At 39.1% G+C, this 15297-nt stretch overlaps 1 protein-coding gene across 8 annotated transcripts in view; it reads left to right on the top strand.

Moving 5' to 3' along the window:
* The window catches only part of tead3a (TEA domain family member 3 a), a 17530-nt gene extending 3942 nt beyond the window's left edge, over positions 1 to 13588 (top strand). The window contains exons 2-14 of one of the 8 annotated variants that reach the window (XM_007568876.2): positions 603 to 845; positions 5852 to 5916; positions 6105 to 6167; positions 6272 to 6334; positions 8087 to 8098; positions 8515 to 8625; positions 9649 to 9692; positions 9795 to 9856; positions 9943 to 10076; positions 10180 to 10350; positions 10651 to 10791; positions 10895 to 11047; positions 11924 to 13588. In XM_007568876.2, coding sequence (XP_007568938.2) covers positions 603 to 845; positions 5852 to 5916; positions 6105 to 6167; positions 6272 to 6334; positions 8087 to 8098; positions 8515 to 8625; positions 9649 to 9692; positions 9795 to 9856; positions 9943 to 10076; positions 10180 to 10350; positions 10651 to 10791; positions 10895 to 11047; positions 11924 to 12037 — 1376 coding nt within the window. In that variant the 3' untranslated portion in view covers positions 12038 to 13588. Of the gene's footprint in view, positions 1 to 602; positions 846 to 5851; positions 5917 to 6104; positions 6168 to 6271; positions 6335 to 8086; positions 8099 to 8514; positions 8626 to 9648; positions 9693 to 9794; positions 9857 to 9942; positions 10101 to 10179; positions 10351 to 10650; positions 10792 to 10894; positions 11048 to 11923 lie in introns of all 8 variants that reach the window. The other 7 variants (XM_016680097.1, XM_016680094.1, XM_016680092.1 and 4 more) reach the window with 7 other exon arrangements.
* The last annotated feature ends 1709 nt before the right edge of the window (positions 13589 to 15297 follow it).

Below are 15297 nucleotides of genomic sequence, written 5' to 3'. Positions count from 1 at the left end.
TATATATATATATATATATATATGGGACAGTTTTTCCTTTCTTTATGTAAATCCTTAGATTTTTCTGCAGCTGTTAATGTTGGCAGTAATTACTTCTCACTGCTGGTTTGTGCTGTGGTCTAGAAGGAGAATCCTCTTTACCATGACATTTTTTTTTTTTTGCTTTTACTTGTACATGGAACATTTTCAGTTTGTATATTCAGATTTATTTTAAGATATTCTTTTTTAACTTTGATTGCGTTTTCAAACCAGTCATGGACTATTACTTCCACTGCTGTAAACCTTGCTGATTGCAGGCTCTTTTAGTCTAAATTTACCCCCTTCAAAAATGATTACTTCTCTTTTCTCTGGTATTGTGGTATATTCTACTCAGATGTTCTTAATGTGAAGGGAAAACTCATTCTAAATTGTCATTTTTCCCCCCCTCTATGCTGTTTATGATATAATTAGGTTTTAAATGAACACCAATCATAAACGACTCGCGTCCATCACGCTAAATCTAACAGATGTTGTTGCAAAAACACACATTTTTAGCCCATTTCCCCCAGTAGAAAACGCTCTAATAATTATCATAACGACATTTCATGTGCTGTGTGCTGCAGGTGAGTGTGTAGCTGGAACCGTCATCATTGCGTCGGAGTGGAGTTGCCGAAGCAGCCCTGATGGGGCGCAGGAGGAGAGCGGGAACGGAGAGGGACTGGCAGATGGGGCTGACCGTGGATTGGACGGCGACCCTGAAGGCGTCTGGAGTCCAGACATCGAGCAGAGCTTTCAAGAAGCGCTGGCCATCTACCCTCCATGCGGGAGGAGAAAGATCATACTTTCAGATGAGGGCAAGATGTATGGTAAGAAGATTTCTGTCCTGAGATAATTATGGTGGGCCAGCTTTCTTTTCACCCCTTAAATTCCCGTCTTCTACGTCTTAAGTACGGCATAATCACAGACAAAACTGTCAAAAGTGGGCGTATTCCTTAATCTGTTGCTGGCCTACTGAAAATAATGTACTGGATATGGCGTATCAGTGGAGAATATAGTGTATGAACTCAATTGGATTAGCTGTCTTTCTGCAAAATTTTTCCTGTGCACATGTACTGACCATCGAGCGCAGCGATGCTTTTGTCGTTGAAGCAGGTATTGGTACTTTTGGGGGTGTGGGCAAGGGCCAAGTCCTGTGGAAGATGAAATCAGCCTCTCCATAGAGCTTCTCAGCAGAGGGAAGCATGAAGTTCTCACAATCCGGGGTGACTTTAGAGTCGGTAAAACTTAGTGGACCGACACAGACGGATAAATACCTCCTGTAAATCCTCATTGGTGATGGGAACGTCCCACTGGGCCTCAGGCAGCTTGGATTTTGGCCTTCCTCTGGACTCTGGGACATTGATTTCCACTGAAATACAAAATGTACTTTTCTGTGGAAAAGAAAAAAAAAAAAAAAGTTTGGAGCACTGAGCAACACTCCACTCCTTTTCTTCTGCTCCGCTCATGCAAAATACTCCTGACGTTGTCCGGCCGAGGATTGGCTTAACACGAGGAAGGCAACATTTGTAGCTCCTGTCCTAGATGTCTCTGTGTGTTGGCTCTTGAAGCGCTGATTCTAGTTGTGAATCTCCCTCACAGTGTTTTGACTGGGGTTAGCTTTGCAATCCTGTCAAAGCTGATTTAACTCCTGCTACTTGTGCACGTTTTTTTTTTTTTTTTTTTTTTCTGACAGCCTTTTTCCTTCCACCAAGCTTTCCTTTAATATGCTTGGGATGTAGAACTTTGTGTGACTTATCCTCCTTCTGAGGGAGTGTCTGCTGAACAACTGTCAAGTCAGCTGTTTTCCACATTGCTGTGGAAGGCCTGACGTAACATTTATTGATCTTGTCTGGTGTTTTTCTGGTAATAAGAATAAAGGGTTTTGATTATAATCCATAACTAGCTAAATTATTTCTGAAATCTGTCACCCTGTATGTAATGATCCTATATAAAATAGGATGATCACAGTTTGAGTTGAATTACTGAAATAAATGCACTTTTTGATGTTCCAGTTTGCCAAGGTGCCTTCTGGTCATTGAAGCAGTGTTTGGTTAGCATCTCATTTCTAGCCACACTTTGTCGGTGGGGGTCATGAAAAAGGCATTCTTGGGTTATATGAATTCACTTTTTCAGGTTTTGTTTCTGTTCCTTATTTTTAACTTGCTGCAGATTTGAAACAAAATAACAAAAACTGATTTTAACTTTAAAACATTCGCTTTTATCAATGTAATCCAAAAATGACCTTCCTTGGGGTCTAAACTTAGAACCTGCTGAGGTCCAGTTTGTTTATGTTTACCGCTTCCACAAGGTTTTTTATCGACCGTATCTGTATTATAGAGCTTTGTTTTGTTATCTGACCTTTTTACAGAGACCTCTTAGTTTGTCGACTAGTGATCTGTTTACAGGTATTTTTGGACAGGAGTATTTGGCTTTGGGGTCAGAGGGCAGCCAGTAGTAACGCAATCAAATGATAGAGCGAGTTGATGTTTTAAGTCAAATTGGCGTTACCATGGAAAGTGGCATTTTGTTTTTTGTTTATGTACTGATGGCTTAAAACTTTGTTTACATTTCTCTGCTTTATCCGGTCTTAATATACGTGCATGTTCATTGTGCTCTCTGATTGCTTGCATCAGGGTGCATTCAGGGCCTTAAGAAAAGGATGTGCAATAGAATTTTCTTCATATCTTAATGAAGGTTTTGGCTCACATCGGAGAGTCCCATCATTGTTGATCAGTCATGTATTTGCATTTTCATCCGCTTCAGCCTTTACTTCATTCGGTGATGTGCTGTGAGGGAGGAAAAAAAAACAAAAAACACCTATGTAACAGATAAGCTTGTTTCAGCATTGTGGCGCTTTAAAGCTGCGCTAATTTTTATTATTACAACCACATTTGTTTCCACAGAACAGCAGTTCATCATTTTCTAACCAACTTACGGAGTAGAAGCGCGTGTTTCCATTCAGCTTTTATCAACTTTGATGTCGGCGCTTTTGAAAGTTCACGATGATGCGTCTACTCTAAGCGACCCACGTAGGAACAGAAACGGCTCACGGCGAGATCTGGCGCAGTCGGGCCAGATCTCTCTGCCCTAACGAGATCTGGTAAAGTACCGTCTTTACCAGCGGTACTTATGCTGGTAAAGGCAATAACTTTTAACTGTTAACACCGTTAATTACCACATGCTGCGAGGCGAGCGGTCTCGTTAGCGGGGCGTGGTGCCCACCCTCCCCTTGGATAATGGTAGGGAAAACACTGCAAAACACTTAAAAACTAGCAGAAGTTTATTCAGGTGTGGAACTTGCTTCTGACACATCACTCCCACTCGTTGTTTTCTCCCCCACAAGAAATGATAAAGTCGGAGTGGGAGGGTTAGTCACAATATTTTTCATATCATTCTTGCAACAAAAGTTGCTTATCCTGCAGGACTGCCTTCTTGTACATGAATTGTTGGTGATTCAAATGGCCCAGATATGCTTGTCATATGCACCGTTTTAATGGCGGCTGTAAAGTCTTTGCTCCTTGCCGTTGGACAGTCAGATTTCTAAAGAATAAACTGAAATCGAGGAACGCCCACTGCTCCTGAAATCTTATAACGTTGATTATTGCTGCTGTGTTGTTGTTGTAATATTTAGCTTGAATATGCTTTGACAGGCATGTTCTGTCCAATATCAATTTGCAGTTTTCTTTGAGGTTTTACCATATGTTTTCCTTTTTTTTTTGTTTGTTTATTATGTTTGGGGTTTTTTTTATCTGGAGCTATTTCAGATGAGAAAGAAAAAAAATGTTACAAATTTTGAGATAAGTAGTTTTCATTAACAGAAGGCTGACAAATTACAACGTTATCCCAATTTATGAAGCAACACACATGTTCTTAACCTTTATTTAATTTATATTAAACTCATGATCTTAGTTAAATAATTTATAGATCAGAAATGTTGGCAGTGGTAAATTGGAAACAAGATTATTACTTTTCACTATTTGACCATTTTGTTTGTGATTTAGAGCTGATCAGGGAATAAATTAGCTAATTGCTACTGTTTCATCTCTTTAACATTTATTTATTATGATTTTGATCCACTGACTTGAGCAAAAATATTTTGAGTGAATACAATGTTACATGTTTTATGCACTGAATATTACCTTTCGTATCTCTGCTCCCTCGACTAATGCAAGTATAAAATATAACTGATATTAATTGAGAAGCTGGGCTATCTGCTCAGGTAGCCAGGCTACAGTACAAAACACTTAGTCACTTGCCAACTATAGAGTTAAAAACATTATTGTTGTATTAGGAGAGATAAACGTTTCTTCTCCTGCATTTATATTTACAATTGACAGACCTTCACTGTGCATCAATGTGCTTTTCTATGATGCTGGAGAAAACTCCGACAGTTTCCCTGGCACATCAATAAAAGATTCTCAAATCGCAGGAGGATAAACGTAATCAGTATTTAAACTGAACTTTATAAAGTTTTGAATACCTCCGGCCGCTGACCGGCCCATGTCTCGCTCTAGCCAATTGTTGCAGTGGCTAGTTTTGGTGTTTTATACATGTGTCACACAGCAACACCAACTGGTAAGTGTGCACTAGATGACAGAGCAGGAACAAATGGGCAGTCGGGCCTCGTCAGGTGAGATCATCACTGGCACAAAGTCCCAGGAGTAAAATTCTGGAGGTTATTTCTACATCAGCCCCTGTAAAATGAACAGCGGTCCTTTATTTAATCTACAATGAGTTAAAAGGCAACATTTCTGTCTGCCAGTAAAGGATCCCCCAGGCTTCCAGTTTTGCTTCTGGGTCTTTTGTTTTTATGCCCTGTGCTCCTCATTTTCAGTTTTGCAATCAACTACTTCAAAGGAAAAGTCGCTGGCCTTATAAGGAGCAGCAGAAGGCAGGAAGGACTTTGTGTCCTTGTGTTTGGGGAATTGGAGTGGTCTGATTTGTCTGAGTCAGCCTCTTTTTGCGGATTTTTGGGGAATTTTATGTTGCTGGTAAGTTAACTGATGTGACTCATCCAGAGTCCCCAAGGGGCTCAGTCACTTCCAAGAACAACACGTGGTGTTGGTTGCTGATGATGTTGCTACACATCAACCGTTACACCTCCACTTAACCTCCTTGCAGCAGAGTGGGTTGCTCACCACTTTACGATCAGATCATCATGGCTGATTTGTAGCTGATGAGGCAGAGGAAGAACGTGATGAACAGGCTAGTCTGTAGTCACCCGTGCAGACATTTTTTTTTTCTTTCATTTTTTTTTTTCATGCATCCTATTTGTCATTTGTTTTGGAGCTCTGCCAGGAAGGAAGGCCAAACCAGGCCTATGAAGCTTTTAATGGGGACATTGTGAAGCCACAGATATGCAAAGCCTGCCAGAGATTATAATTGTGTAATGAGTGCTGGGTTGGATCAACAAAAGCCTTTTTCTTTTTTTTTCAGAGACTTCTTACACTTAACTAGAGCCATCAGTAAAGTTGCACTTGCTTCTTTTGTAAAACAGACAAAGGATTAAAACAAAAGATTTCACTTTGTTTAACTGTAGCTTTTGGCTTCAGTGAATATACTGTACCCGCTCTGTGAGTCCTTTACTACAAGGCACTTGCAGTGTCAGTTTCTGATGTGGGCGACTTGGGCAACTGCCCAGGGCGGCATCTTGTGAACTAGGGGCTGACAAATTTGTGGCTGGAGGGGATAGTGCTGAGTGAGGTGCTGATGTTATCAAACTTGGTGTAGAACTAAGACTGAATTACTTGTAAACTTTATTAAAACGGGACAGATGTGCTCAGCTCCCTTTTTGCTGCTTCTTTTAATCACTTTTCTCTCCTCTGGATCCTAGGTCGAAATGAGCTGATAGCTCGCTACATAAAGCTTCGAACTGGGAAGACACGTACTCGCAAACAGGTAAGAGATGCAGATATTTCTGGACGATACGCATATTTCCAGCTGTGATTTTTATATTTATTTTTTTATAGAACGTTACACATGTTTAGAAAAAAGAAAAGCACAAAAATGGATGCCATTGATCTTGGTTGTTTCTAAATTGAAAGATCCTCCTTTTTGTTTTCATGGGGTTAAACTTGGCCCCAAAGGTATCTAGTCACATTCAAGTTTTGGCACGTAAGCGGGTACGTGAATACCAGGCGAGCATCAAGGTGGGTTCCCGTGGCATCGACTCTCTCTGTCCTCCGTAGTTACAGTCCTCCTTCTTTTCCCCATTTCCTTCCATCCTTTTCCCCTTCATCCTGTCTTTCTTCAGGTCTCTAGTCACCTGCAAGTGTTGGCCAAGAGAAAGTCTCGTGAATTTCAGTCTAAGCTGAAGGTACACAGGCGTACTGACTTTGCAGTGCTGGCAGCGTTGTTCTGCATGTCGCTCAGATCTTACTAAACCTATTGTATTGTCATAGAGTTAAAAAAAAAAAAACAACAACAAAAAAAGCGCTTGTTGGTTGTTAAAGCTCCAACTGCAGATTGGTCATAGCTCCAGACCACAAGGACTGTCACTGGTCAGCTCTTGCAAACCTTCTTCTCCCCTAAGGCTGCATGCTGGGAAACTGTGGAATACACCTTTAGATTTGTTAATAATCAACTAATTTGCATGGCTGCATGTCAAATTAATTTAGGCTCTGTGGCGACGCTCTGCTGCCGCTAATCTTGCTTTTAGCTGCATGAGAGTAAAACCTTAATTTGGACTCGCGGTTAGTGATGCAGAAGTGAAGCCATGCGTTACGCGCACATTTAGATACATTCTTTTTCTTTGTGTCACAAGTCCCGTGTTTGCTTGCTGGCTGTAGTTTTGCTATTGTTGCTCATGGGGAAGAAAAAGAAAAGAAAAACTTTATTTTGTGGCTTTTCAAGGGATTCGATTTTTTTGCTAAGAGTTTTTGTCTATGCATGGGAGTTTGCTGGCCTGCTCGTTTCGCTCAGGACATCTGGCAGATAATTGCATGAGATTACTTTGCTTGGTTAGTTTATCTATGTGTATGATAAAGTGCATTCATGCCTGCAAACACAAACACACACACACGCACACACACACGCTAGCAAAGACATTGTAAAATTCCTCTCACTGAGGGTTACACTTTGAAGAAAAACCTGATCTGTCTTCCCATTCTTGAGTATTTTTTCCTTTTCTTTCTATACTTTTTTTCATGTTTGTCCCTTGAGCCTTTAGCGTAGTGTTGTCTACCATCATTTTGCACTGACTTTTTGCTTTTTAAAAATTAAATACATTTCTGGATGTAAGCACCCGTTAGGGCTGATTAAGAATGGGCATTTATCATATATTTTATCTGGGAAAAAATATGATAAGAATGTATCTTTATGACAAATTCCAATTAATGGAATTTGCTTTTGAAAACTCCACAAAATGGCTGTACTGTTGGGATTTTTATATTTACCATTTTCTCCACTTTTTGATTCCATAAGAACGTCAGTAAGAATCAATAACTAAAAAATATGATAAATACAGTTAGTTTCCAAAGAAGTTGTTTATACTGTTTTGTCGCTTTTATTGTTGTCCCAATAAATACCACAAAATATTGTGAAAGTTTTTCATATCACCCACCCCTGATTTGTTAGTTTTCACATAGGATAAAAGGTTTTGACTCTAGTTTGTGCTTGAGTTTATTCTTAAACTTACCAGTGAAATGTTTAGACTTCTCCAGAGCATTTTGTGGTTCATCATTTAGAAGGTAGGTAAATTATTCCAGCCTAGTTTCAACAGCGTCTCCACTCATTACACACCATGTCAGTCAGACATTTTCAAGTCCGACAAAACAAACATTTCTCATGAAGACTGTCAACAACCGCCAATGCAAACTTTTCTTTACTACACTGTTATTACTGTTATTATTGTTACTGCTGAAAGTTTCGACTCGACATAGATTTGATTTTCCTGCCACACTTTGGGCTCTTTGGGCGTAATGAATTATTTAAAATCCCAACATTTGTGAGGAGTTCAGAGTAACCCAGAGTGATGACTGCCCCAAATGAGTTTTTTTGTTACCCAACATCTGTCCCCTTCGTTTTGAGTGTACTAAATTGAATTTATTACATGTCTCTTTTGCCGTAGGCCATGAACTTGGTAAGTTTTTGGTTACACAACTCCAGTTCTCTGCTTCAGGCTTTTGTTGTGCTGTGTGGTTGGCATTACATTTTTATTACTGCTAGTTCGTATCGCAGCTCTACTGCCATACTCAAAAACTCTACTCATTGCTTTTTTTTTTTTTTTTTGGTTTTAGTGGCTTTAGCTAAGTGCTGGTGATGGTTTAGCTCTTCCAACTTAGTACGCCTCCAGCTTTTGCTTCTTAGCTCTGCTTTGCTGTCTTTCATGTCTTGTCCTTTATAGTAACTGCATCTTGCTGACCTTAAGTGAATGTTGGCTGGCCTACTGGATAAAATTATCCTTTAAAAGTTGCTGACCTTCACGTTAACCTGCATAGAAATTGATGGTTTTTTACCATTGTGTATTACTCTGTGTGTGTCTCTTCTTTCATTTAGGATCAGGTATCCAAAGATAAGGCACTCCAGACAGTGGCCAACCTGTCGTCGGCTCAGATTGTGTCAGCGAGTGTAATGAAACCTCAGACTCCCTTCCCTCCACCAGTCAGAGTGAGACACACACTAAGGGTGCTCCAGTTAGCAGGCCTTCATTGCCAGTTATTTGTATCGATTGATTTTTATTGGTGGTCACCTGAAAATGTTGGATCAGAAAATGCAGGCAGGTATTTTGTAGGAGAATGTACTTTTTTTTTTTTTTTTTTTTTTAAGCATTAGGCAGATTCCACCAGAGGGCAGCAAAAGTACTTAGAAGTAACGGACATAATTGTAGTCTATTTAGCTTGTTCTTTCAGCAGATCATTATAAAAATAATCCCACACCTTTTTAAATTCATCCAGACAAATTCCTGTCTTTCAATTTGTCCATACATGTCATAGTTTAGGATTTTTTTTTTTTTTCTTATTCCCTAATTTTGGCTATCTTCACACGCAGCTTCTGACTTCACTTTTCTATTTATTTTTTAATATATATATATACCTTTTTAAATTTAGATCGTAAAACTTTCCAAAACCTCTGGAAATTACAGTATGGAGAAGGATTGAATTTTTCATTTGAAGATGTGTGAAAACCCTGGATATTGTGAGCAGAAAAAAGTGATACAGAACAGCACTGATCACAGATGAAGAGTTATTCTTTAACGCGGAGAAAACAGCTCAGTATCTTTGTTTTTATGAAGTTTTCCAGTGACACCAACTGAGTCGCTCTGTTATCACAAGTGTAATGGAGATTTCCCCCAACAAATTAGTTTGGTTTAAATGAAAACTGAGCAGATGTGGAGCCTTAATGCACAGCAGTCAGAAAAAACCCCCCCAACAAAAACAAAAACAATTTGAAGCATTGTCTGTAAATTATTTGATCAGTTTTTAATAACCCTGACACCATGAGGTCAACTTTGGGACATCTCTTGATTCGGTGTCTGTCTCAGCAGGTCCTGCGGTTCGTAATTGACAATCGGCTCCTGATTGGAGCACCCTTAACAAAAACTAGACACCCTGAACTTTTATTTTTTTATTTGATGTTCCTGCTAAAATCTAAATGCTCTATGACTTGTTTCCATTCCGTCTTGTTGCTCAGTACTGGCCCGGCCCAGTCCCAGGACAACCTGGACATTCTCAGGAGTAAGTATGGCAGGGAAAGTCGGAGCTTCATAATTGGATGAGTTTCTTCCTTCTGTTTTTTTCTTTTTTTCTTTTGTAATTTTAAATTCTTAACATTTATAGCATCAAGCCCTTTGCACAGCCTCCGTACACCACACTACCAGCGCCTGTCCCTCCACCAATCAGTAAGACTCCACATCCAACCCTTTATTTACCTATTAAATGTAGATACTCCCAGGTAAATGTTTTTTTATGTGTGATCACACAACAGGTTATGAGACGTTGCCGCCGCCTCGGCCTACAGCCATCGCTGCTCCAGTCTGGCAAGACAGAACCATCGCTTCTGCAAAACTACGTTTACTCGAGTACTCTGCTTTTATGGAGTCTCAAAAAGACAGAGAGACGGTACTTTGTGATAACGAAACAAACGTGCGTAGAAGGAAAAAAAACAATGCTGTATTCTTCTCTCTGACTTTCTTTTTTTTTTTTTTTTTTTTTTTTTCTGCAGTATAAACACCTTTTTGTTCACATTGGGCCATCAAATCCAGGCTACAGCGACCCAGTTTTGGAGTCCATAGATGTGAGACAGATTTACGACAAGTTCTCAGAAAAGAAAGGAGGCCTGAAGGAGCTGTACGAAAAGGGGCCTCACAATGCGTTCTTTCTCGTTAAGTTCTGGGTTAGTACATAAAGAGAGTCGTTGTCTCTGAGAGTTGAGCGGAAAAACAAATGAGAGGCTAATCACACAACATCAGATACCACCAGACAGATAATATTTAAGTAGGATATCTTGGAGCTCTGTCTTTCATGTTGCTAATCAAAAAGTCAATAAGAAATGTATTAGAAGAATCAACGCAACACCGAGCCACACTTTTTTTCTGATACACGGCGCAACAAACGAGCTTCCGTAGCTATTATTTGTCATCGGGAACGTCTTTACTTGCTCTTTATTTAGTTTTGGCTGGTGTCCTTGTTCCAGGCGGATCTGAGCGGTGACATTGAGGAGGGCCCTAGTGCGTTTTATGGCGTGAGCAGCCAGTACAGTGGGACCGAAAACATCACCATCAGTGTTTCCACCAAGGTTTGCTCCTTCGGAAAACAGGTGGTGGAGAAAGTTGAGGTGAGAGAAGCCACGGTTGCTCTGATGCAGAGAAATAACAATGAGAGGCTAGTCTCATGTGTGTTCTAATACACGCTCGTGTGCGTTTCTTTCCCCCATGCAGACAGAACACGCTCAGTTCGAGGGAGGAAAGTACATGTTCCGCATCCATCGTTCACCGATGTGTGAATACATGATCAACTTTATCCACAAACTCAAGCATCTGCCAGAGAAATACATGATGAACAGTGTACTCGAGAACTTCACCATCCTGCAGGTATTTTACTAAATCTGATAGCATATTCATAATGGATAAAAACAAAATGTTGGTTTACGCACAGATGACAGAAATATAAACATAAAAACTCGTCAAAACTGGGAAACTTCCAGCACCACGTGAATGCAGTCAGGCTTGTCAGAAAACGGAGAGCATTGCAGCAGAAGTCTGGAACCACTTTAAGGGTTTAGAAGACAATAAGCCGGCTTTGTTTAACAAATTTTGAAAGACATTTCTACGAGAAGGAAAACGGCGTGTTTAGCACGTCAAATTTCCTCAGTCACCTTAAACACAATCGTCGCTTTGATGGCGTATTCAAAGGGTTTGAAGACGCCTGCGATGCTACAGATTGTACCAACAAGCCAGTCCTCAAAAAAGCCATGGGGACTCAAATCCATTGGCAAATTTCCAAGTTTGATATATACAGCATAACAGACAGTAATTGGTTGTGGTATAAAATGGCACTATATGCCTGGAAAATGCATAATACCGCCCCTTCAAACTGCATTAATAGAGACTGTAGCGTTAAATTTACTTGTAAGAAGAAAATGACTTGTTTTTATAGAGTTTATATTTATCAAGGTTTAGCATAAAAAACAGATTTCAGTAGTTTCCTAGAACCTGTTAATAATTGTTATGCTAACCGTAAAGATTATTCAGTAAAATTCAGTAAGTTAAGTTCAGCAGGTTCAGTGCAAAAACAATTTGCTCTCATACCAGAAGCAAAATAGACACAAAGGTCACTTAAAATTATTTCAAATTTTCTTCAACCTACTGAAGTTTAATTCATACTTTGTTTTCTCTTGAATTTACTGTTTACCACAAATTGCTACTGTTAAATCCTTATCTTCCTGTTGTCCCTCTGTCCTTCATCAGGTGGTGTCCAACAGAGACACCCAGGAGACTCTGCTGTGCATTGCCTTCGTGTTTGAAGTGTCCACAAGCGAACATGGAGCTCAGTACCATGTGTATCGCCTCGTCAATGACTAGCAGCATGTCTGGTGCAAAGACTCATCTGACTTTTGATACAAACGGCTTAAAAACACTATTTCCAGCTCGGCACACAGAGCCCCAACTCCTTTACTCTGAAAACACTCTTGTCTTTTTTTTTTTTCTTCTTTTTTTTGTTAGACCAACCGTCACACTTTAGTCGTACCTTTTGCTTGTTTGATGTGTACATTTTTCAGGCGGCAAACAGAGCAAGCGGCAACGTCTCCCAACGTGCCAAATGCCATTGCTTAGCTTTCTCTTCATTTTCTGTTTTGTTTGCTTTCCAAGTTAGAAACACGAGTTTATTGACGTGGAGTAAAACACTGCAGAAAAGGAACGAATTGGAAAAACGGTCTCAAAACTCCATCGGGGACTTTTTGTTATCCGGCTAAAGCGTTTTTAATCAGCTGTGGTAAAGCATGTTTTTAACATCGTAGGCAAGACTGACGTAAGACGAGTTTAAGCATAGGTTTTCTAAACAAGTGATTTTATGTGAGTGTCATTGTAACCTGCCACATTGGCGTCTTTTATTGTTTCTGTATCTTTGAAAGGTACAAATTCTGTTACGTGAAAATCATGGACTTTTAATCGATTTGATCAAAGATAGGATGATCTTATTGCAGATAGTCTGCCTCGTCTCAGACAATAATGCACTACATGTAAAGACGTGCATGTCGTATTTATTTTTTAAACACTATAATGTAAGGAGAAAGCAATATTATAGAAGCATTAGTTTAATTGTTTTCCGTGATGCATACTGGGGGCGGGGGAGGTAAAAACGTATTGGAAGACTGGCTCCAAATGTTTTTTGGAAATAACAAATTAGTTTCACACTTTTTTTTTTTTTTTTGTTAATAAAATGTATTTTTATTTTTTAAAAGAAAAAAAAAAGGTTTATAAACAAAAAGACTGTCTTTACTCTGACTGTGTGGGCTTGCTGGAGTTTTTCTACCTCCACATGAGTTAAAGATAAGAATGTGCTAAGCTGAGGAGCACTGATGTATAGGATGTGTACACTACGTTTGTAACGGTACTATGTTTAAGCCAAAACAATAAGATGTGTTTTGTAAGGTATTTCTTTTTGTATTTTACCAACACAGTGGGAAAAAATATGATATAAGATGGATGTATAGGTTGGGTCTTGGTGTATGTATGGTACAGATTACATTATTATCACTCTTAAGTGCATTTGGGTAGATTTTTACCTGTCAACACTAACAAACTTCATCTGACACTCTTTTGTAAAATATCTTTGAAACTGGTACACATGGCTTTTCACTCTCCTTTTTTATATATATATAGATAGATAGATAGATATACGTATATATAAAAACGAGGACTGGTTCTGTTTTAAATTTCATTTTCATTGTGGAGTCGACAAAAAGTGCTGCATTTTTACTGTCTCTTTGCATCATAAGTCCTTTATTCAAATCCTCCCAAAGAATAAAATCTGTGCCTCTAAGCTGTACCAGTAAATTCACATGTTGGAGTCGGAGCAAGGAGACAAGTTATCATTTTTAATGAATTTTCAAATAAAAATCTAAAAGTTAAGCTCTTCATTTATTGTATTGTTTTGAACTTGGCAAGACGAGGGATATTTGGATACCCGCTTGGTATCCAGTTCTATGCAAATGTTTCCAAACCCTTGTTCATATTACAACCATAACATTCTATGAATTTTATAGCAGTTGTATTTGATACACCAATATTAAGTTTGGCGTAGTTGTTAAATTGATAGCAGTAGGGTTGTTTTCCAATTGCAATTGCAGCTGCATTGTTTTGGGGTTTGTCTTTTGCATCTTGTTTGTCCAGTGTTTTTCTGTTTAGCTTGGCCAATTTGCCTGTGGAAGAAAAGGATCCCCACAGCATGACGCCGTTACCGAGATGTTTTACCACGGTATGCTCATGGTGATGTGCTTATGTTAGTTTTCTCCCACATTAAGTTCACAAGGCTTAAGCTTCCCTTCGTCTGAGCGGAGCGCCTTCTTCCTCTTCTTCTTGGCTCTAAGTACTTTTCTACCTGACCCTCCTCCCTCGTTGACGTGCTAAAGGAAACTTCTGAGGACATTAGCATTACTGCTGAATTTACTCTTTAAGGTTCACATTTATCGACTGCTAACTAATTTGATGTTTTCTGAAGGCAGTTTGTTCCACAGGATTTTATTGTTGGGTATCATCAGAGTAAACCGAGTGACATAAATGCACAGCAGGTGTTTTTTTTTTCTTCTTCTTCTTCTTTAGCTGAAGCAAGGAATTTTATTAAAAAAAATAAAAATACGTCCTGAGATTTGAACATGTCTAAAAATTATTTAGTCATAGGGAAAATGTCTTTCCCTAGAAGCATTTATTGCTGTCTTAGCTTATAACAGTAGCACATATGTAAAGGATGGAATCCATTTTTCTTATTTAATCTGCTACAATTAATATGACCATAAATGGTGATATTGCAATTAATACAAGATTATATTTTATGATTATGATTAAAATGTGCAGCAATTAACACCACAATCCACAGTTAGAATAATGTAAAGTACCTTTTATTATAAGCAACTTTTCAAAATTGTCTTCCCTGGAAAGTGCAGTGCTTATTTTTTCTCCTAGGTGGTGCTATAACGTCAGGCTATCTAAGCAGTGAGTTAAATTACACCCTGCCTGAAGAAGTTTACTCTCTTCACATTGTTAAGGAAGAATTTCTAAAATAGGTTAACTTTGGAAAAAAGTTGGCTCTCTCTCTTCCTTTTAGATCCCAGGTCCTCTCGGCGGGCCACGTGTAGCCACAAGGAAAACAACAATGCGTGTTGACATCACAGAATTACAGAGTTTAATCCAATATAAGACAATGCATAAACTTAGAAGTAAGACAATGCACAAACTTACACCAGAAACTGCAGAGCAACGGAGACATACATTCATTTACCTGACATAAATGGAAAAGAAAGAAAGAAAGAAAGAAAAGCAAAGGCGTGGAAAGACATCTTTGGAGAATTGCAAGGGCAAATCTGATTTGTTACTTCTGTGTAGAAAGTTTTATCCTCTTGTATTTAATTTATTCAAATAAGGCGTATCTTTGCTCATCCAACCAGGAGCTGTCTCTGACCCTCTATCAGAAGCCTAAAACCCCTGCCGTGTTTACGGCCTTTCACAGATGAGTGTGAAAAGCTACAACTTCCACTGTATCGTTTTCCCACAGACAACAGGCAGTTCAAACGATCCTAGCAAACCATCTGCTGTAACCACAAGTAAAATAACGGTCAATAGGC

Source organism: Poecilia formosa, unplaced genomic scaffold (genome assembly GCF_000485575.1).
Source record: "Poecilia formosa unplaced genomic scaffold, Poecilia_formosa-5.1.2 Scaffold232, whole genome shotgun sequence".
NCBI classification, from domain to species: Eukaryota; Metazoa; Chordata; class Actinopteri; order Cyprinodontiformes; family Poeciliidae; genus Poecilia; species Poecilia formosa.
The sequence above is the reverse complement of the archived record's forward strand: the minus strand, read 5'-3'. Positions and strand labels throughout refer to the sequence as shown.